Raw genomic sequence first — 23,204 nt, 5'->3', positions numbered from 1 at the left:
GCCCCCTCTGGCCCGGTTCAGCTTCAATGTTCGAGGACTGCGCAGGAGGTGCAGAAATATATAGAACATATAACATTCGGAAGGTTTAAAATTAAAGGGTAGATTTGACTATTTTTTTTTTTTGTCATAGACTGATTTAAGATTTTTTTGGAAGCTTGAGTCACTTTACAAGACCAGAAGAAGAGCAATTTTACTGCTTATTTGTTGTCTCCAGGTTCCTTTTTAAATATTACTTGTAATAAAAGGCATCTAATTCTTCCATTCGTCCGTAAGTTTCTATATCTCCAGAATCTCAAGCACCACGTTTTTAACAGTAACCCTGTATTCTTATTTTAAATGAAACGAGTCCTACTTTTTGAGATATAGAATAAATCTGACTTTTCTTCTGGACTTCCTGCAGCAGTATAGAATATCTCTATGTAGCCTGAATGTGTTTTACGTGATTAACCCTGTCCCCACTCTGTAATTTCCCTCCGGACAACTCTTAATGGCCCCCGTGTCTCTGTAACTTCAAAATAATTCATCGGAGCAGGAAAGCCATCTGCTGCCTTTGTTCGCCTGGCTCGTGCTGTTCTCGTGCCCCTGATATGGCAGCACAATGGATTCCCCTCAATCACAAATCCAATATTCAAAAAACCCGCCAACAAGCCGCCTGGTGTCCTGCCTGTCCAACACCTCGCCCGGGGCAGCTCCAGTGCCCCAGATCCTGCCTTATTCACAGAAAGATGAAGAAATAAACAGCAGCACGTGAAAGTTTTTGCTGGTTGTCTCTATTTTTCTATCATTCATGCGCGATCTCCAAACATGAATACGGTGCAGAGACGCTGCTGTCAGATCGGTCGCTGGTCTCGGAGCAGCACATCGAGACGCACGACTGTGGAGTCAGTCAGAGCGGAGGACGGCAGCTATTGGCTGAGAGGCCAATGCGACGCCACAAGTTTTACCTTTGTCAACTTTGAGGAGCAAAACAAATTTGCAGCACCAGATGTGAGCTCTGTCTTACAGCTTGGCTTTTGGCTTCGGTTAGGCTTGGTTAGATATTCAAATCCTGTCTGAGCCATCCTTCTGATTTATGCAATGTACAATCAGGCAAAAAAAAAAAAAAAAAAATCTCCGCCTCCGAAAGCGACGCCAGGCTCGAAGCTTTGCACTGTGGATTGTATTTTCAAAGGGGAACAATGAATATTACTAAATAAACTATATAAATGATAAAACATCTATAATGTTGTTTTGAAAAGTGTTTGCATGAGAACCTCTCCAGTTATGATGTCTTTTATGATGTATACACACTCTGGGATGTTTTATTCAATTTATTTATGTATCGAGGTCTGTGTTTTATAGCAGTTTGAAGTTTTATATCTACAATATGTTGCAGCTCCGTCTTCAATGGTGCTTGTGTATGTTTAATAGCAATCAATAGATATTGGTTTTATATTCTTATCCTTAAATCACAAACTCAGTAAACTGGCATATATAAGATATTTTCAGACTCTCAGATTTGTATTTTAAATATATAGATATATAGTTCACCGACTTGATAAAAGCAACTTTTCTGCATTATTTCATCTGCTTTATAATCGATGTTTTATTTTGAAATAGTATTAACCATCGATATCTTTTGTTAGCGTCTGTTTAAACACGTGACCTGTGTGGATGCTGACGCAGACCTCGGGGCAGGATCGGTGACGTCAAATGTACATCGTGCAGGAGGAAAAAAAAAAACAACAAAGTTTGTCTATCCGTCACTGGTGGCAGATGCTTTATGAAAACAGCGTTGTTTTAGGCGTGGGAAGCTTCTTGGCAAAAAATGATAGGTCTCCTTTTTGCATCCCCAGAGAGAGAGAGAGAGTCGTGACAACACACCAGTGCTCTGACGGAACAAAACAACGCTACAAACGTTTGCAGACGAATAATTCACTATACTTAAGGCAACATTAAACATTTTGAGATATCTAGACACAAGCTTTTGCTTCATCCCCCCCCATCCCCTGCACCACCTCTGAAGTCACACAAAGAGCATCTCTACCTTCAGTGCACTATCATGTCTTTTTAAATGTTTACAGCTGAAGATAAAAGATGGTTAAAAAACAAACAAACCTAGAACCCAGCCAACCTAGAGGCATCATAAAAGCAGTAACAGTGTAATAATGGTCAGAGGCAGAGAGGAATACACTTTACACTCACTGCCACTTTGTACCATACAATTTAATGCAATCCAGCCCTGCCATGAAAACTACTCACATGACGGTTATAGATTTTCATTTTAGATATGATGTGAGGGAAAATGTCAGACATTTCTTTCAGTTTAAGGCTCTGCAGTCTGATGTCGTCTCCCACTTAGACCGGATGAACACAGGGGACAGTTATCGTCTGTCTGTTCTCTCGGTCTTATGCTGACCTGGTTTTTCGCACTTTGTTGCACTTCATTGTCCTGTTACTAATGATAAGAAACTCAGCACATGTCCATAGTAAGATGGATCTTTTCATTTGATTGTCTTCTTTTGAAACCCATCGTGACCACTGTCCCTCTCATGATGTATGCTGGTAGAGCTGGTGTGTCTGTGTTGAAGGGCTCACTCGAGTCCACACATATACATTGCATCTCTGTTGTGTTAACACACATCTCAGACAGCCTTGTTGGGTAGGTAAGGTGTCATTTTGAGCATCTAAACAAAAGAAAAGACAAACCAGTTCCTCGCAGTCTCTGTCATCCAGAGTCCGGATGACAGAGGCTGCGAGGAACTGGTGCCAACTGGTGCCTCCGGATTCCGGAGCCGCTTTCAAAAGCAGACGTGTACTTTCAGGTGTGAATGGATAACATCAGAGCCAGAATCCAGCATCACACAGACGGCTGTCTTCCGTTCAGACTCCCTCTCCCTCTTCAGCACCACGGACAGTGGTCACCTGACAGAGCACCACCACATGGAGCAACAGGTGTCAACCAGTCACCCACACCTGCCTGCTCTTGACCAAAACCCCAGAAGAGGTCCTTAAGAAGCTGCCAGCAGAAGGAGTGGATGCACAATATCTCAAATGTCGTGTTGCTGTAGGAGAGGAGAGAAGCTGTTCATGAAGTTGTCTTAGCTCATGGTCCCCCCGGGAAGCCATTTCAGTTCTGAGACCTCCTCTTTACTCTTAAGATCACAGAAATCAGCTCGGTAACATCACAGTGGGTGCTATTTTCTGGCATGTAATGTTATTGGCCTGTATGAAAATAGTCCAGCGAACAACTTTGTGAGGTCAACGCAATATTTACCCAGGGTCCAGATTCATTCAGGGCTTCACCTCCAGACCTGCATCACACCAACAAAACTGACTGTGAGATGTGATTTAGCTACTTAGCGCAGCTTGAACCTCAACTTTGTTAAATCCTCAAAACCATTCGCCGCAGATTTGCATCTTTAGAAATAGATTAAGTGGAGGGGGACCAGTGTTAAAGCAGAGTGGAGCGGCACGCTGCAAAGAACCGGGGCTGACTCCACAACCAGAATATTGTGGTTTCATAAGGTTCTAAGGTGAAAAGGAAACACATTGTTATTTAGTTGAATTCTCTCCATTGCTGATGCTTTCTGTCAAAAATCCAACATAACTGCTACAAAATCACTCTGTTCTCTGTCCTGGCTATACAGAAGTAGAGACATGTGCCCAGCTGCATGCTGCTGATGAGTCAGTGTAGCAGGGCAGGCTGTTGATAATGGAGCTGCAGCAGTCAGTTAGGGTCACTTTTCTGCTCGAAACACAATCCACCTACTTAGATATTCTCTCTCCAAACAGCTTGGATAACAACGCAGCTGCATGCTGCTGGCTCAACGAACTGAGAGTGGAAATGGGATTTGTACTAAAAGAAAGCTGTAGTGTCAGTGGATCGTTTGTGAGAAAAACAGTCTGAACGTAAGTGTTTTGTTTTCTGTGTGTGGAAAAATATCAACAACCAGCTCAGTATCCGACAGCTTTCAGAGTTGTCGGGTGAAACGAGGCTCTTTGCCGATCTTCCTCGAATGTTGCATCAGGTGTCTCTCAGAGCAGGGACAGCAAACTTCAGTGGGGGAATAACAAGTTAAAATGCTGGAACATTATTGTTGGAACATGTTGCAGTATTAAAAGCTGTAAATGTGCGTGAGTCCCTTTTCTGTCTGAAACCAGTGACTCTGCTGTGTGGGCACATCAGACTGCACCACACAGGTTTAATAATCAGAGACAAGTAAAGTGCTGGCTTGGGTCACTTTAGTGTGTCAATGTGCGGGAAAGTCAAGAAATAGTTGCTTTTTTGCTTCTTCTTGATCACTTGAACAGATCTGGATGAAAGCAGCCACGGCCCTGAACATATTGGTGTAACTGACATCTGTTGTCCGTGTTGTGTTTGCCGCCTGATTGTCCTCTTTTCTGGAGACCATTTCAACACTGTGGAGTTCTTTGTGGAGTTTAAATGCTCTCCCCGTGTTTGTATATTTCCCTCACCTTCAAGACATGTATATGATTCTTGATTCTTGAGCTGGTGCCCTTGACAGAGGCACTGGCTCAAAACTGGAGTTGGTCCCCGGGTGCTGCATGGCTGCTTCTCAGTGATGAGTTAGAATGCAGAGAACAAGTTCTAATGAGTTGTACTGGGAACAAGTGATAAATAAAGACTTCTCTTTCGCTTATACTGTATCTAACGCTTTATAGAACAAAACCAGGCCATGACACATCCTGTTTGAGCATCTAAACAGAAGAAAAGTCAATTTGGCGCCAGTTCCTCACAGTCTCTGTTATCCGGAGCCACTTTCAAAAGCAGATAAACAGAAAAACTTTACGCCTTTTTTTTTCCCCCTACCTTCTGACTCTTCATTATTCAGTCAATAGATCTGCATTTCTACAAACTATTGAACTGTTTGAAATAATGCTGAGCAAGCTGCTTTTTTATACCCCAACTTTATAATGTAAAACTGGTCTTCAAACACCAATATTAACATGATTACTCATAGAAAAATCCCATTCTACTCCTCAATGTATTTCTGAATTGTCAGTTATTAACAACCAAATCTGTATTTTCACTAGAACACTTTACAAACTGATGCATTTAGTGCAAATTGTGCTCTAGATGTGTGAATACAGTTTACCTTCTCATACCTATATGAATATTTCTTTGGCAAATGAAGTAACAGCGAAGCTCACAGTAAGATTTAAATACACCTTTAATAAATTGAGATCAAAATAAAGTGTTTCACTGGTTTCATTAGATTTTTCTTTTGCTTCAGGTATCACAGGGTAACATACGCTGACAGACATACAGTAGAATAAGTAGTTTGAAATGTCTCTGTATGTCTTCTTCATTATTCAAACGATAGCAGAGTGACAGCAGGAGAGCTGAAGCTGACACAAAGCCTACAAACATGCAACCAGACTTTTTTATAATAATAACCATACCATTAATAATGTATATCACAGGATACAAAATCAGGTCTTAAGGTTAAAAAAAAGTATTTCTTAATCAGACATGTTTTAAGGATTTGATCACAAATAGAGCACAACAAGGAGTTCAGTCAGTTTCAACATGTTTGTGTCGGTGCTGGGCCCAAACACCAGCCAGCAGTCCTACAGATGCTTCAGTGTGATGCGGACATTGTTGGCGTAGATTTTGGCTTGGGATGCCAGACATCCTCTCAGCTGTAGTTTGGATGGAAGACTCAGAATTCTGGAAGCCTCCATGCGATCGTGACGGAGACGATCCCCCTCAGCAGGAGGACAGAGAGTCCGTCGACGCTTTTGGTTTCACGCATCAATTAACGAGCGCAGTCTCCATCTGTCCGGACGCCTGGCTCGTGTCAGTCTCATGCCGTTTATACGACCAGTTTAATACTGATGAGTGTGATTTTATTCTCAAACTAAACGATTGATATTGAAGATATTTTCTCGGAATACATAAATACCTTTTCATCTTGTGGTCCAGATGTACTCCCCCCCCAACAAAAAAACTGTCTCTGAAGTTGTTCTGATGATTCTCAATAATCCATAATAATAATAATAATTATAACATGTAATGAAATGTTCTCGAGTTTTTCCTTTTTCTGTCTCAGATGCGACATAGTCATGAGTAGCCTAAAGTTATACTGGAAGAAGCAATCGAGCTAATCATATCCCTTTCCCACAGAGTTGCTGTAAATGTCTTTGTCAGTCCACGTTTCTGTACGTCCTTCAACAAAGGATCACTGTGCTCTCAGCTTGCACAGATGGATACCCACGCTGAAACCAGGACAAAAAGGCTCCCAACCGAAGCCTCTCTAGTACTTTTTTTTTTATTTTATTTTTTTTTTTAGGTCTCATCTCCAAGGGCCCGTTCCCAGACTGGACCTGATGGCAGTTATTTGGGGCCCCATGGGGCAGCACGCGTGCAAAACGGCGCATCTTTGATGGCTAAAAACCCCTGAAGCCCCCTCCAGCTACAGCTGCACAACCTGCGGCGTTATCTTTACCGAAATGATATGAGCCTGTTAAAGCACATATGTTTCCAAATGTAAACAAATAAACTTAAAGAAATTATATGTTATTGTGCTGAACATGTTCCCGCTCTTTGTTCTACCCCAAGTGCTTCAGTAAACACCAGCTTTACGCACAGCCCCGTGCGTAAAACCTGCGTTTTGAGATATCTGCAAAGTGTTTTCTGCAAAAAACTATAACTGAATTTGTTTTAAAAATATGTGCTAAACATAAGACTACATATTATCTTTAATTAAAGCGAGAATTTAAAGTAGATTAATGCTATATTTGATGTCCCTTAGAACTTGCTGTGCAGTTGCGTTTTTGCGTCGCTTACAATACAAACTGAATATTTCTGTAAAACTTAACTACTGTGTTTATGCGCTGTGACTCGAGCCTCCGTCCAAAAAAACGAAAAAAAAAAACAAAAACAAAACGGCAAAACCGTCGATGGTGAGGAGCCACGAGAAGTGGAGCAGGGGCCGCGATGCTGATGATGGGAGCAGCAGAGGAGCGCTGCGACAGTGGGAAACAGAGGAGGGGGGGTGGAGGAGGGGGAGGGGGACAGGGACGGGAGAGGAGATGGAGGGAGGGGGGGGAGGGGAAGGTGGGGGCCCATCTGTTGCGCGGTTGTGGCGCGTGCCGAACGCGTGAATCCCACTGGCAGCTCACTGAACTGTTTGGTGGCCTGCAGCAGAGACTGAAACTCTGCCGTGATCTTCGAACAAAACGTGTCGATTTTATAATGTACAGCTTAAGAGATCTACACGGTTATATTTCAAAATGCGCTCAGCCTTTACAATTTTAAGGCAGTATCACATCAGAGGAGCTCCAGTCTTTAATGAATAACAGGCCTGTTCCTCATCGTGTGTCGTGCAGTGTTAAAGAAGACTCGTTTCTCTTCTCAGCGCAAAAAAACAAACAAACAAACAAACAAAAAACACTCATACATGTTGGTGCTCCACGGACGCATCTCTGATTCATCTCTGCTTGTGCTGCAGGTTGTCGAGCAGTCTCCTCCCCCTTCTGCTCCAGGTAAACACCGTGTTGTTGGTATTGGAAACAAGCTGCTGAGGCTCCACAAGCAGATGTTAATCCATACATGGCGTGGCTTGGGTATCTGGTTTATTAATTGTAGGAATAGATTAGTCCTGTCACCTCAGGATCACTCATCTGGCTCTGTGCTGCTGTTGTTGTGGCGGGAAGCCAAGTCCACTCCACAGGCATCAACAAATGACGAATTTATTATTGTTGTTTAATCGTTTTGATCCAACGTTTGTCATTGTTCACTTATAAGGGTGCAACTTTCAACTATCTCAACAAACTAAATGATCGTTTGGGGATTTGGCTGATCATTTGTGGGGGATTTCTGATGCACAAATGAATAGGACAATAAAAAGAGAGTTTATAAATGTGATAAACAAAAGTCAGGAGAAAAGGAAGGACTTCTTTTCATAGAAAAATGACAAAGGATCAGCTATCTGATACAGCCTATATGTGAGAGAGAACAGCATCGTTGTATGTCTCCTGTGCGTAATCCGATCTTGGACGAACGTTAAAGTGTTACATTTTAAACGCAATAAAGCGCAGCATCAGCACGAAACTCCACATACCAGCGGTAGACGCAGGGGCCCAAAGGGACCAGATGGTCCAGACAAGAGCTCCGCTCAGGTCCCAGAGGCATCGCCCCCCTTGTGTCAACGCCCCCAGCACGGTGGCTTGTGTCCCCTCCCCTCTGACGCGCCGGACCCACATAAATAGGAGGCTCTCCAGGTCTGCGGCACACTCGAGCTCAGCCGCTCCAGGAGCAAGTACCTCCCTTCCAAAAAGCACAGCAACAAGCAGCAAACGACATGAGTCCCAGCATCACTACCGAGGCCAGCCAGCCTCTCACTGCCAGGTCCACCGTGGCCCAGAGAAAACAGGCCAACGAACTGAGAAAGGTAAGAGAAGGAAACTGACAGAAACTGCAGCTGTTTATTCCACTTTGAAATGTTTTCTGATTTGACTCTTCTAAAGTACAGCTGATTAACGTTTTTTCATCACTTTTTCCCCCCAGACTCTCAAACCCTTGCTAGAGAAGAGAAGACGTGCTCGTATCAACGACAGTCTCAGTCACTTGAAAAGCCTGATTCTTCCTCTGGTTGGCAAAGACAACGCACGCTACTCCAAGCTGGAGAAAGCTGACATTCTGGAAATGACCGTCCGCTTCCTCAGAGATCTCCCGTCCTCTCCTGTCAAAGGTGAGATTCGTCTCCGCAACTACGACATGCATCTCCCAAACTGTATTATTTGAGGCTGTCGGCTATAAAATGCAACCCACTGATCAAACCTCTTCTCCCTCCAGACTCCGCAGACAGTTACAAGGAAGGCTACAAAGCCTGCCTCCAGCGCGTCTCCGCTCTGCTTCCCAAAACGAGCCTGGATCAGGACGCGTGCCAGCGGGTCAACGACTTCGTCCAGCAGTCCATGTCCGCCACCGTCACCCCGACCTGCCTGAACTGCTGCGCTCAGAGCTCCAGGACTCTCCCTCAGATCCAACAGAGACTCCTGAGCCTCAAATCCAGCTTCAGCTGCAGACTGGAGAGCCAGTCCCGCAGCAGCAGCAGCGCAGTGGCTCCCATCAGAGCGCAGCCAGGCCCGCAGCCTGTCAGCGCGGCCATGTGGAGACCCTGGTAGATTAGATGGACATTTATCTCATGCGTGTTATGTATTTTGTGACGATATTAATGCTGTTTGTATTCTAATAACTGTAGTCATTGCTATTAAGAATTGTTGGAGTTGCTGTGAATGAATTGAGCTCATTTTGCGTTTAATGCCAGAGAGCACACGAGCACAGATCTCAAAGAAACTGAAGTCTATGGACGTTTTTTTTTTTAAAAAAAATGCAATCCTCTTTGGGGTTTCAGAGATACGGGTTGTAGACAACACTTTTGTAAAACCCCAAGGGTTATTTTGTTTGAGGTTTGCACGATGGACTTAAAAGTATTTTGGTCTGTGCAAAAGAATAGTCTGTAAACACTGTGTGTTAAGTAGGATTGTTACCATTCATTGACATTATGTACGAAAAAAAACAAAACAACACGTTTTGTGACATTTCAAATATTTGTCATCGACGAAAGCTTTTCAATAAATACTCTCAACGAATATGACTGTGTTGTTTGATCTTTGATTTTTTTTTTTTTTAATGGTGGTCTCAAGTCTGCGATTAAACCCAGACGTCTTCCTGAGAGGAATCTCAGTGACATGAAAGGAATAAAAAAAAAAAAAAAAAAAAAGGCGCGCAAACGCATAAAGCCAGGGGTCAGCCTGAGCCCAGAGAGGCTGACGAGCAGCTGCTCCATTGTTGCTGATGAGAGGCGCCTCTCCAGTTGCCGCCAAAGTGGTGGGAAGAAGTCGTGGACTGGTTGTGTGATGGGAAACACTCTGAGGTGACTGCAGCTGTGAAGTACAACGACACATTACACACACAACACAAAAACACACAAATGAATGTTTCTCAATCATTTTGCCAATGACAAACCTGTGTAGGCGAACTGGTAGAAAGACTGCCTCTTCTCAGTATCCTAACATTTGTATATATATTTGGTACTCTAGTGTCTTTATTCTTTATACTCGCACATGATCATACAGCCTGTAGGTGCATTTTTCCAATGGAAGCTTCTTTTGCACAAACTTCTTCTCCCTCTAGACTTTGCTGCATATAAGTCACATTCAGAAGCGTCTAGAGCACCGTTTATACACACACTGAGTTCATGAATAAAAGAAGGTTTAACAGAACATCAAGATTGTTCTCCATGAAGCAGAAATGAGCTGTGCACAATCACACAGTTATTATGAATATGTCAGTATTAAACGGGTACAATACAATGAACAGTAATGATCCATTCCTGCACTTGACTTTCTGAACAATTATTTTAGTATAATTTATTACATGCAAAACACTACATGGATTTATTGTAAGACATCATAAAGAAGTGCCGAGGCTTACAACTCCTGCCCTATAATACACTGTAAAGGTATCTACAGTGTATTCAGAGAGTATTCAGTTTGAACTATTTTTTTCCCCTCATCAATCTACACTCAATACACCATAATGACAAAGTAAATAGCAAATAGAATTTTAGAATATTTTGCAAGTTTATCAACAAGGAGAAACTGAAATATAATACTGACATAAATATTCAGACACTTTGCTTGAAATGTGGCTCAGGTGCCTCCCACTTCTCTTGATCATCGTTGAGATGTTTCTCCACCTTGACTGGAGTCCACCTGTGCTAAATTCAGTTAACTGGACATGATTTGGAAAGGCACACACCTCGGTCTAAGGTCTCGAGGCTGACGATGCATTTTAAAGCAAAAACCAAGTCATGAAGTGGAAGGAGCATCCTGCAGAGCTCATAGGCAGGATTGTGTCGAGACACAGACCCGGGAAAGGCTACAAAAACAAATCTGCCGCATAAAAAGTCCCCAAGAGCACCCTGGCCTCTTAAATGGAAGATGTTTGGAACAACCAGGACTGCTCCTAGAGCTGGCCGCCTGGCTAAACTGAGTAATTGGGGAAGGAGGGCTTTGGTAAGAGAGGTGCCCAAGAACCCACTGGTTGCTCTCACTGAGCTGCAGAGATCCAGTGTGGAGATGGGAGACACAAAACCATCACTGCAACACTCAACTGATCTGGGCTTTATGGCAGAGTGGCCAGATGGCTGCCTCTCCTCACTGAAAGACAGATGAAAGCCCGCATGGAGTTTGCAAAAAAAAAAAAGGAGGATTCTCTGATCCGATGAAACCAAGATTGAACTATTTGGCCTCATTTTTTAAGCCTCATGTCTGGAGGAAACCCAGCACCACTCATCACCTGCCCAGTACCATCCCGGCGTTGAAGCATGGTGGTGGCAGCATCGTGCTTTGTGGGTGTTTTTCAGTGGCAGTGACTGGGGGACGAGGGAGAGCTGAAAGGTGCATTGCACAGAGAAATCCATAATAAAGACCTAGTACGGAGCACTCAGGACCTCAGTCTGGGCCGAAGGTTCACCTTTCAACAGGACAGTGACCATATACACACAGCCAAACAGTGCAGGAGTAGCTTAGCGATGACTCTGTGAATGTCCTTTGGGGGCTCAGCCAGAGCCCTGACTTGAACTCATTCCCAGTCACCTCTGGAGAGACCTGAAAATGGCAGTCCATCGACAGTCCCCACCCAACCTGAAGAAGCTTGAAAGGATGTGCAGAGAAGAATGGCAGAAAATCCCCAAATCCAGGTGTGCAAAGCTTGTCGCGTCATACCAAAGAAGACTCGATGCTGTAATTGCTGCCAATGGTGCTTCAACTAAATACTCAGTAAAGGGTCCGAGTACTTGTGTCAATGTGACATTTCAGTTTTTCCTTTCTAATTGATTTCTACGCATTTGTAAAATTCTGTTTCAGCTTTGCCATTATGGTGTATTGAGTGTGGATTGGTGAGGGGAAAAGATGCATTTTACAATTTTAGCACAAGGCATATCAAACACAACAAAATGTGAAAAAGTGGGGGGATCTGAACACTTCAATCTTCATATTCTATGTTCACAGGCAGTCATTACTTGTATTCATCTTAATACTTTTGTTATGTAATCAACTCGTAGGCCTGAGACATGTTTGAGACGTATGCCCAAATCTTGACATCCTTCTCCTGTATGAGGCTGAGAGCAGGGTCTCATGGACACTTTGGTTGTTTATGCGCTGTATTAATTACTGTATGAATAACACACAGAACATTTTGGATGTTGGAGAGTTGTTTAATGGGTCAACAATAGTGAGGAGATATCAGATATTAGGAAATATCTCACAAGCTTGTCTCTCCAGGATGAGCTGAAACCAGTGGCTCCAGAAGACTTTCTCTGGAAAGATGTCAGTAATAAAGTAAGAGGACAGGCAACAATCCTAAACCACACAAATGGTTCTTTAATGCATATATTTTAAGTTATAAAACGTCTTTTAAGACTCAGAGATAATGTGAACATACTGTATCCTTGAAGTTTTTAATGTTCCTTATTCCTATGGACTCATATTGGACCTATTTTGAGTCGCTTCAAACAAAAGCATGAACGCCAATATCATACACACTCAGCTGCCGGTTTGTTAGGTACACCGAGCCAAAACTGGTGCCACCTATTACAAAAGCAGCACAATGTTCTGTTCTATCTTAATCAAAAATATTTCTAGAGAGGTGTTGATTCAACTGAAGTTATGTGTGGTGCTTAATGCCATTGATATTAACACGGTGGACAAAGAAGAAGCACATCCCCGTGTGGTGCCAACCTCTTTAAAACGGCTTCAACAAAAGCTGAATCATTTCATCTTCCAGACGATGGAACTTGTTGCAGGACTTTTGAACTAGACTGGGTTCATTTTAGCAAGGTGTACCTAAGAACCTGGCATCTAAATGTATCTTTATTTAACAAGGAAAGGGCTTCACTGAGACTAGGTATCTCTTACAAAAGTGCTCTGACCCACTACATAGAACATCAAATCTAGAGATTGCAGAACATAAAACAGATCTATAATTAATCAGTAAAGTACTGTAGAGAATAATCAGGTATAACAAGGATTATTACAAGTAGCATACATTAATGTAGAACCAATAAAAAGGTGTAACAAGGCCCGACCACTTGCTAAGAAAGATATTTTGTCTACAAACTGAAGAAAAGAGGACTAATTGTGCGTGAAACGATGCATTCGACATTCCACATTGTTTGCTGTTGGGTGACCCACTTCTGGCTTCATCAGGTCATTATATGTATCATTATCTATGCACATCATGTCTTGAAGGAGCCCCCTCCTTATTACATTTAGATTTTCTGCCCAATTTCATCCAATGGCAGTGCAGCAAACAGTGCATCCTTTAAGTAGCATGTGAGGGTGTGGAGGTCCAAACGAGGTCAGGGTGGTGACTGCATGGGAACAAATGTGGACCAGCTTCCTTCCTCCCTACTTTTATTCCCCCTTGCTTGGACCACAGCCCTCTGCGATCTCAGCCTTTGTTTCATCTCAACTACTATGAAAAGTTTTGTGATCGCATCTTGCACGACTGTGACGTTATCATGACAGACAGACGTGAAAACACCTGCCAGTGCCTACCTGTCTGATACCACTTATGAGATAGTTCTTCTATGATAGGTGTCTTCAGGACCACATACGCACACACACACATACGCACACACACACACACACACACACACACACACACACACACACACACACACACACACACACACACACACACACACACACACACACACACACACACAAGCACCAGCCACAGGCTTAAAAGGTGAAAACAATACCAGCCACGCTTTTGCAGCTGTTAAACATGGGCTTGGGGGGGAGGGTCTAATGAAAGATGCTATTGAGTTGCATGATGGAAATTGTAGGATCCAGTGATTTTGGAGCTTGATCCACACTATAGAGATGGAAAATCCTACACTGAGGCTTCAGTTCTGACCATTAGTTTATACCATGTCAGGTCAAATTGATTTAATTTGTATTACCCAGTTTCACATATCAAAATTTGTCTAAAGGAGCTTTATAATCTGCATAGTATGCAACACCATGTACATCAGACAGTGGAGTGAGAGAAGGAAAAACTCTCCATAGAGCCCCTCGAACAGGGAAAAAAAGGTGATAAATAAAAGTAAATAAAATAACCAATATAGTAAAATTACAGCATCAGCAATCAGGATGACTGAACTGGGGATAGATAATAGAATCTGTATGAAGAATAGGGATCCAGGAGGATGTTAAGTTACTTCAGGTGTCGCCAAACAGATCAGAACAGAACCTGAGCTACATAACCATCTAGCCAACATGGAGACCTCAAAAGGGGAACACACAAACACTGAGGAAGCAAGACTAAAGCCGTCCAGTGACACTGAGAGGAGAAAGGAAACAAACACAGAGAGGGAGAGACCGAGACACAAGGGGGGAGGCATTATGCTTGGTTTTTGAAAAAACTAACACACAGACGATAAGTAGGAGTCTTAATAGATGGACTTTGGCAATGGTTCCCCAACTTTCTCTGCAGGGCCCACCTTTTGTAAACGTCAGTACTTTCGAGCCCTCCCACTCAGCCGACACCCTGATATGCCTCATCATATCATCTTGTCGTTGTCCTGATGTTGTCGAGTTTGGTGTTGATTCACCTTCTGCTACCCCCGCCCACCCCTCCCCCACACTGCATTAATGGCATCAAACGCTGCACTGAGATCCACCAACACGCAGAAGCACTGAGGTACATACTGAGCAAAAGATGGCCACTTTATTTAGAGGAGTGAGAGGCCCAGAGGGCAGACTGAAAAGATTAAAAGCAATTTCAGATGTGTATGAACTATCTGAAAGTGGCCTCTTAAGTAAAATACATAACAAATAAAAAAGAAAGATGCATTGTGGGCCCCAGAAATGGCCAAAGATCTTAGAACAGCTTCACTGGTTTGGGGTTGAGGTGGCAGTGTGCCTTGAGATGGTCTCAGATTCTGTTTGGACTCACTGGGATTCAACATTTTAATGTAATAGTGAGGATTTGTACAGAGGTAGGTGGAGATGAGGAACTTCTCAAGTATCTAATCTGTTTAGAGTAAGTTTGAATACAGAGTCAACCAGGACTGTGGACAGAGCGTGCTTGTAATTTGATGCTAACTTTTGACATGAGCGGTAGAAAAACTTTCGGTTTTGATTCACACCATTTGAACCATTTTTTTTCTCAGGTTTGCTTAAAGGGTCTAATTCCCAACACTTCAAATACTGATGCTTCGGTGGGTCGGGCTGGACACCGACCCAAAGTATCAGATATGAGCAATCAGGAAGGAGACTATGAATATAAATTCAGCCCTTGTTGCATCGGTAAAGCAGGGTGTAGACCCCAGTGCAGACTGGAGACTAGAACAGTGTTTAAGTCACTGGCAGTTTTCACCAGATGCTTTTGTCCAAAGCAACTTACAGAAATTCATACATTCATACACTGATGGTGGTGGATGCCATGGAACATGCCCGACCAGCACATCAGGAGCAGTTTGGGGTTCAGCATCTTACCCAAGGACACTATGACATACAGACCAGGGGAATTGAACCAGCAACCCTCCGATAACAAGACGCCAGCTCTACCTCTGAGCCAAAGCCGCCACCTGTAAATGCAATGAAAGGCGACTAGTTGATGGACCAATGTGGCAGGCAGTAAACACATCAGCTACTCAGGGTTTAGACTGAATAAAAACTGAACTAACACCATGGATAGACATGGCAGATGTTTTTGATGACCTGTCAGGACAAAATGCAGCTTTGTTTGTGTTTTTTGTGCCTAAACCTGACCCGAGTGTAAGCACAGCACTACAAGCACAACCAAAATCTAAAACTGAACATATTAGAGATGCAGAGTTGCAACCTAAAGAAGAGTAAAGTTTCAACATATCTGTGGTTTACAGAAAAGTATATTGCCAACATGTATTCTGACGACGGTGTTGGACAGGCGGACATGTGAAAGTGAGAATGGACTGAGTGACGAGGGTCGTCTAAAAACTGAGTGAAACTGTCAGTATCAAGAAGCACCAGAAAACCTAACTCAGACTTCTGTACTAGAGGGTCGAGGGCCTTGTTGATTGGTTGGGGATTTCATCAGAATGAGTAACAAGGACAGAAATAAAATCTTAAACTCTGTCGAAAAACTGCATTGTGTCCAGGTGGTCTATATGGAGCGCCACAAGGTGGAATCTTTTCTGTTCTGATGAGGTGGTAACAGATTTCACGACAGGTGGGATACCTCCAAGTCCAGCTGGTACAGAAAGACACAAAGAGCCCCTTCAGTTACAGCAAACTGGAGAAAATGTATTCTCATCGGAATGGATGAAAAGTCTTTGCTGCTCTGACAATGGAGATAACCCATGACTCCATAACGATAAAGTGTGCTCTTTTACTCCATTCTAAATCTTATTCGTTGAAAGACTGGATGAGTTTGATGGTCTGCAGTCAGCACAAGCCACAGATTACTTCTGACGTGCTGAAAGCTTTGTTCAGCGGATGTTTCTGGGCAGTTGTTGATCTCTTTGGTGTGCATATGTTTGTACACTCATTTCTTGTCTGATAAACTTAAGATTTTCATTTCGTTATGACAGAAATGTCATAAAACAGTCAAATCTGTGAATTCTGTTTTATTTTTTTTAGCAGAATAAATACTTGTAACATCGGGGAGAAGCAATAATTCTGTCTATATGAATACAAATGACTGAATGTCCATGAATGCAAGTATCAGGACAGTTTTGACATGGTCCTCTGCCACAACCGGTGAGTCAGAGAAAAGACTGCAGATGATATTCACATGATAAAACATCTACATAGACATTTTCTTAATGTGACTTGTTTTACTCCCACAAGAGCAGATCAGGCTGGTTTGTGGAGTTCACTCTTTCATCACATGCGAATACTGAGAAGAAAAAAGAACATCACTCGGCTCATGAATTTGGCTGCGTGGTGGGTCCATCTGCAGATGGTTGGATTAAACTTACAGAAAAGACAGATCTGACTTACTCTTTTATTGACAGAAATTTCCACCACACCCAACGCGCTCTTTCATTTCAAGTTCAGATCTGTTGATGGTGTAACATACAGTATTGTGGTGTTCTCTTTTGTCTGAGAAAAAAACTCAGAAAAAGAAAAGCACAAAGAGGACGCCTGTTCTCTCCCAGCTCACACCATGCTGCGCAAAAGTCAGGTGGAGTCCCGTTTCGCTGTTCCTCCCCCATCCATCCATCCATCCATCCATCCCTCCATCCCTCCCTAACTCGGCCCGCGTGTGACTCTTAATTCCCATGAAGTGTTGGAACATTTTCAGACAAAGGCTCCCTGTTATCCGGCCGGCACAGATGGGTTACCGACGCCGAATTTGCTTGAAAAGACAAAAGAGGACTCTAACCGTAAGAGCAAAATACGTATGAGAAGTGTACCTCCCCCCTCCCAACCCCACCCAATCTCCCTCATCTACTCCCCCCTCCATCACCCCTCCGTCCCAGCGGGGCGGTGAGGGGCGCGTGCAGCAAGTGTGCCTCTCACTTCAGGGCTGCAGCGCTTGGCTTTGTTCAAGCAGCACAACAGGACTGTGTCTGCACGATGGAGTCCTTCGCAGACTATATTTTCTCTATTAATAGTCGAAGATGAATCCCCTCGAACTCCATATAAGTTGGTATAAACTTCAACATCCTATTTTGCCATAAAAAGGCGACAAATCAAAGCGCCTGGGCGAGATGGAACACATTTAAAGCTTATACGAGTCCAGGATCCCTCTGCGAGGCGTCTGCATGACTGCCTTTATATAACCTGCAACCTTGTATTCGTAATTCTGTGTTGGTTTTGTTGGGAAGTCCGAATAAAACCACCAGCAGGCTTTTCCAAGGTTTCCAGTGCGCGTTTTCCGTTTTACGCAATGCGCTTCCAAAAACAACCTTTTTTTCGACTGAGTCACGCGGTCTGCTCCTCCAGACAAACACCACTCACATCTCCACCAACAGATTGAGCTTTGTGTTTCGTCATCACTTTACAGTATTGATAAACAAGCATCTCATGATAGCTTGGACGCTAAAATATCCAAGAGTCAAGCTGAAGGAGACAATCGCAGGACGGAGTTTCCAAACAGGGTTGGGGGGCGGGGGTTCGTTTCGGTTGGACACTGACATAAGAAGCATGCAGATGGGGCACCCACGCCAAAACTGCGTGGAGATCATGTGTCGTGCGTGTGAAGTTTATAGAATAAGAAAGAGCGTGAGCGCATGCGGCGCAGTTTTGTGTGTATGTGAGCGTGCGCGCACGGACGCAGAGATGGATGCAGGGAGGCTGGCCCGCCAGGATGCTGCTGTGGTGCAGGGGGAGTGTGTGTGTGTGTGTGTGTGTGTGGGGGGGGGGGGGGGTCGGTGGGTGGAGGCTGGTGGGGTCGAAGGCTCGGTAACAGACAGCCATCTGGTCCCCGTGGCGCGTGCTGCGCGCGTGGTTCCCCTGAGTGCAGTGGCATTTGATGGGTTGTCATGTCTCTCCAGTTTTTTAAAAAAAATCTAAAATCTGACCATCTCGAAGCTGCAATTTAAAGTTTGATTCGCTCCTCGCAGGGCACGAGGGTTGGTTATAACGCACAGCAAGTCGCCATATCCACAATAAATTGTCTAAACGTTTAAAACAGCTGATGCAAACGCAGTCTCATTTCAAATTTCACGGAGGCTATTGTGGTTGAGGTGCACGCTCCCTCACTACCCACCCTCTGTTTTTCAGCCCCCACCACACTGCGTGAGGCGTTGGCAGCACCGGGCTGCACCCTGCAGGTATAGAGACTCCCCCGGGCAGAGACACCATAAAAAAACGTCATATGCAAAACTATTGTTGTCAAAATCTAAGAGCAGATGTTATTTGAAAGTAGCGTGGCTTGGGTATGAGATTGGAGAGTCTGCGTCTCTGTGGACACTTTTCCATACACGCAAGCCTGACCCCTATGCCAGTGTTGCATGTACTGCACCCTGTTGTTCCAAGTGCGCATATATTTACTTAAGTGTTTAATTTAAAAGATATCCAATCAAACTTAAAAACATATAATAAAACACAGTAAAACCTCAGAGTCGATCAGTAACAGGAACCCCAGCAGGCAAACGAATCTTATTAATGCAAACTGACAAAATTGATGCTGCGGAGAATACATGTATTTTTTCCGTTGTCTGCTTTGTTTAATAGTTAGAACACAGATATATAAAAGCTTTGAAGCGCCTTTAACGCTCCACTGCAGGTTTTTGTACAACACACATTCGATAAAAGAACAAAATACTGCTTTGCGTAATTACGCACCAGAACTGAGTGTATATATGTTTTACAAACAACTCATTCCGTCTACTTTTTATGAAATAATGAACCTGGTTGTGTACTATTTACTACTGTATATTTACTAATGTGTAATTTGAAGAGTTTGCAGAATCAGTGTTTGGTGAACGGGCTCCCGGTGCGTCCAAACTTGAAGCATCTTTACGCACACATCCCCTCAGCTTCTTGACGCAGGTTTTGTTTGATTTGGTCGATGGATCATAACGCAGACACGCACCGCAGTTGTCACGCATGGATTAGAGAAGAAGACAGATGGTTATCTTGCTATATTTGATGGTTTTGTGTTGTTTTCATCGCATACGTGGCCGCTCCAAATCGTATGGCGATGGCTTGGGGGCGTACCCGTGACGCACGGGAACCGACGCCACGGACCTGGATAAATACCGCAGCCCTCGGCCGTTAGAGACACATCTTCACCAGCTCCTGCTCTGGACGCTCCTCTGGCACAAGGAAAACGCTGAAAATGTCTCCAAACATGACCTATGAAGCTCTCCCGTCCTTTTCTCCACGGCTGACTGTGGCCAAAAGAAAAGAGGCTCTTGAGCTCAGAAAGGTAAGCGAAGCCTCTGAATTTTACCTCAGTATCTTACAGAAAAGCTCGGATGTTTTACATTGAATGTGATGTATGAATACTAAATGTTTTCTGTTCTTTTCAGACTATGAAACCACTGATGGAAAAAAGAAGGCGCGCTCGTATCAACGACAGCCTGAACCATTTGAAAAACCTCATCCTTCCCCTCACAGGCAGAGATGTAAGTTATTTTATACATTTAAATACAAACAAGAAACACTTTTCACACATGTTAAGTCAAGGCGATGTTGAGGCTTGTATGATTAACATTTTCTTTTTTTTTTTTATTATTTTCTCCAGAAGACTCGCTACTCCAAGCTTGAGAAAGCAGACATCCTGGAAATGACTGTGAGGTTCCTCGGCGACATTCCCCCTGTTAACACTAAAAGTGAGTTCTGGTTCTGCTGGTTTAAAAACCTTCATTGTAATATAAATATATGCAGTTGATTCTTGTTACTTTTAAAACGACGAAACTAACATTCCACTCTCTTCTCAGACTCCGCAGACAGTTACAAGGAAGGCTACAAAGCCTGCCTCCAGCGCGTCTCCGCTCTGCTTCCCAAAACGAGCCTGGATCAGGACGCGTGCCAGCGGGTCAACGACTTCGTCCAGCAGTCCATGTCCGCCACCGTCACCCCGACCTGCCTGAACTGCTGCGCTCAGAGCTCCAGGACTCTCCCTCAGATCCAACAGAGACTCCTGAGCCTCAAATCCAGCTTCAGCTGCAGACTGGAGAGCCAGTCCCGCAGCAGCAGCAGCAGCGCAGTGGCTCCCATCAGAGCGCAGCCAGGCCCGCAGCCTGTCAGCGCGGCCATGTGGAGACCCTGGTAGATTTCTACAGTTCAGCTCCGTGAAAAGACTGCAAAGTGTTTCATATGTAGGAAAAAACATGTTGATATAGCGTCACTTGTAAATACGCAGAGTGATTCACCGCCTCGTCTCCGTTGATGATCTTCCAGAATTCATCGATAAATCGTATTGGTTGAGTATTATATACTTCCGTTTCGCGCGCGAGTCTGTTGTCCTGTATAAGCTGACAAGTTTAGACGGTCGTAGCCTGTTTCTTTTAAATCTGCATGTATGTATACGTTAAATATTTGGTCCTCGTTACGGATTAAATGATTAAGGGCTATTGAAACAGCCCTGTAAGACCCAAAGGGTCAGTTCGTATGAATCTGCACAATAGACTTCAGTGTGAGTCTGTGCAGATGATCTATGTAGACATATTGAATGTCACTGAGAGTATCTCTGTTGGGATGTGTTTCATTTTTGCTATTTACAGCAAATGTTGTATATATGTTATGTATAAAAAAACAAAACAAAAAAAAAACCATAAATAAAACTGCGATATCGTGGTGAAATATTGTCTTTTCCTCTTCTTTTGTAACAGCACTGGTCTACACTTTAATGACGCACAGGGACAAACTGAATGTGTGTTGCATTCAGGTCACACAAAGAATAGAGCTCATCACAAGATATATAGTGTGCGTTCAGATCAATGAGAGGCAACAAACGATAATTTAAGGATGAATCCCTCCAAAAACAGGAGCATGATAAACAAAGGGAGCTTCAGCAGAGTGAGCTGAACCTGGACAGCCTGGTGTCATGTTTCCTTACAAGCAGAGACAGCTGTGTGTTTAATGAGCAGAGGCCTGTGTGACGCGTCTGTCCAGTCAAAACTGTTGGTTCTTAGACCACAGGGATGGATGTTGCGGTCAAACGCGCCCACATCAGGCCGCATGCAGTACTGCACTGCTGTGCAGCGTGCTGGAGGACACGCGGTCTCTGCTGCCCCCCTCCGGCGGGTGTGGGTACTGACACCGCTCACCACATCTCATCTCGTAACACGAGTCGATCCGGTTTAAAACCACTTCGAGTGAATAATTCAAGATTCAACTCAAAAGCTCCGTGTTTTCTTTTTTGTTGTGTCTATATTCTGGATGATTAAGCTTCATTACAGCGTCAAACAGCTGCAATTCATTTCCGTGGAGTACTTTTGCCTCCACATGAGTCATTTGTCAGGCAGACAGTGACCGGAGGAGCAGCCGGCGGACACCGGAGGAGCCCGCTTCCCGCTCACATCACACAGAAATCTCGCCGCAACACGAGACCGACAGAGCCCGAGACCTCACCACCTTCATCACCACCATCACCACCACCGTCACCATGTCGGCACCGGAGGCCCGCGAGGCAGCATCCTCCCTCCAGTTATGCAGGTAGGACGTCTGTCCGTCCGTCGGGACACTTTAGCACATGTGTGAGCAGCCTTCTCGAGCTAATCACCTGCTGTTGATGGACGCGTGACGGGAAGCGAGCGCGGCTACCGGCGCCGCCGCTCCAGGGACGATAACCCAGATAATCCGCCTCCTGTCCTCTTAAAAGACGCAGGGTGCTGCCGTGTCCTGCCGGCGGCCCACCGTGTTTCATTTCGGCTGGGGTCTGACGAATTAAACGACGTGTTTTCAGGGCATTCAGCCTGTGGGCTGCCGGCGGAGGCGCAGAGACCGTCCGTGTCGCATGTTGTCTGTGATGACCTCAGCACGGTTAGCACCGGGAGGACACGGTCACGATACCAAGGACACGTTAAGGTCGCAGTCATTACAAAGAAAACTCCAATAAAAGTTGCATCTTAACGCGGAAGCTTGAGTCATTTAGGTCCTGTTAAGCAGTTTGGAGTGTGTGGGCGAATCGCGTGTTACTGCTTCTATGTTTATCACCCGCTGCAGATAAAAGCAGAGGGAGGGGAGGGCACTGAGAGCACACACACACAGATGTGTGTACTGTGGTCATGACTGCTACCCATTAAAATACCTTTGCGATGAATCGGTTTCATTTCCCGGCAGCGTGCTCGGTTTGTTGTACTAATGCTCGCCCGTGGGTGGAGCTGAGCGGCTCAGCCACAGAGCGGCTCTGTCGGCAGGAAGTCGCCATCAGGCCAGGTGAGAGCTGGCCCTCACGGACAGATGTGCGCTGTCTCATCCGTAGCAGCGGTGAAAAAGTCACTGACTACATTCACATTTTGCATTACTAGACTAAATCTGCACAGTAACAAGTGAGTTAAGTTGTCAAATGTTGTACATTGAAGACTCTGTACATGCCTCATCACTCAGGGATTGGTAAAGGTTATATCTTAATCTACAGTGACATCATAATTTACTTGTTGATTGCATTTTGCATTACTAGACTAAATCTGCACAGTAACAAGTGAGTTAAGTTGTCAAATACATGTACAGAGTCTTCAATGTACAACATTTGACAACTTAACTCACTTGTTACTGTGCAGATTTAGTCTAGTAAT

General features: G+C 44.2%; 3 protein-coding genes across 5 annotated transcripts in view; all 3 read left to right on the top strand.

The window, feature by feature from the left end:
* Positions 1-7,149: 7,149 nt before the first annotated feature.
* Positions 7,150-9,603, top strand: LOC119023104 (transcription factor HES-2-like). Of its 2 annotated transcripts, XM_037104771.1 has the most exons (4): positions 7,150-7,491; positions 8,047-8,399; positions 8,516-8,699; positions 8,804-9,603. In XM_037104771.1, the coding sequence occupies exons 2-4, from the start codon at positions 8,310-8,312 to the stop codon at positions 9,133-9,135; spliced, it is 606 nt and encodes a 201-aa protein (XP_036960666.1). In that variant the 5' UTR covers positions 7,150-7,491; positions 8,047-8,309; the 3' UTR covers positions 9,136-9,603. The 2 variants fall into 2 exon arrangements, with proteins under 2 accessions (XP_036960666.1, XP_036960665.1); XM_037104770.1 differs by having other exon boundaries at positions 7,150-8,399.
* Positions 9,604-19,810: 10,207 nt separating this feature from the next.
* Positions 19,811-21,724, top strand: LOC119023570 (transcription factor HES-2-like). The gene is made up of 5 exons (XM_037105622.1): positions 19,811-19,888; positions 19,992-20,087; positions 20,207-20,294; positions 20,412-20,642; positions 21,600-21,724. The coding sequence occupies exons 1-5, from the start codon at positions 19,811-19,813 to the stop codon at positions 21,722-21,724; spliced, it is 618 nt and encodes a 205-aa protein (XP_036961517.1).
* acot7 (acyl-CoA thioesterase 7) overlaps positions 21,552-23,204 on the top strand; it is a 56,616-nt gene continuing 54,963 nt past the window's right edge. Inside the window, exon 1 of one of the 2 annotated variants that reach the window (XM_037105097.1) lies at positions 21,552-22,122. In XM_037105097.1, coding sequence (XP_036960992.1) covers positions 22,073-22,122 — 50 coding nt within the window. In that variant the 5' untranslated portion in view covers positions 21,552-22,072. The remainder of the gene's footprint in view (positions 22,123-23,204) is intronic. The other variant, XM_037105098.1, reaches the window with a different exon arrangement.

This window comes from Acanthopagrus latus, chromosome 7, assembly GCF_904848185.1.
Source record: "Acanthopagrus latus isolate v.2019 chromosome 7, fAcaLat1.1, whole genome shotgun sequence".
NCBI lineage: Eukaryota > Metazoa > Chordata > Actinopteri > Spariformes > Sparidae > Acanthopagrus > Acanthopagrus latus.
Note: the sequence above shows the minus strand (reverse complement) of the source record. Positions and strands in the feature narration are given on the sequence as shown.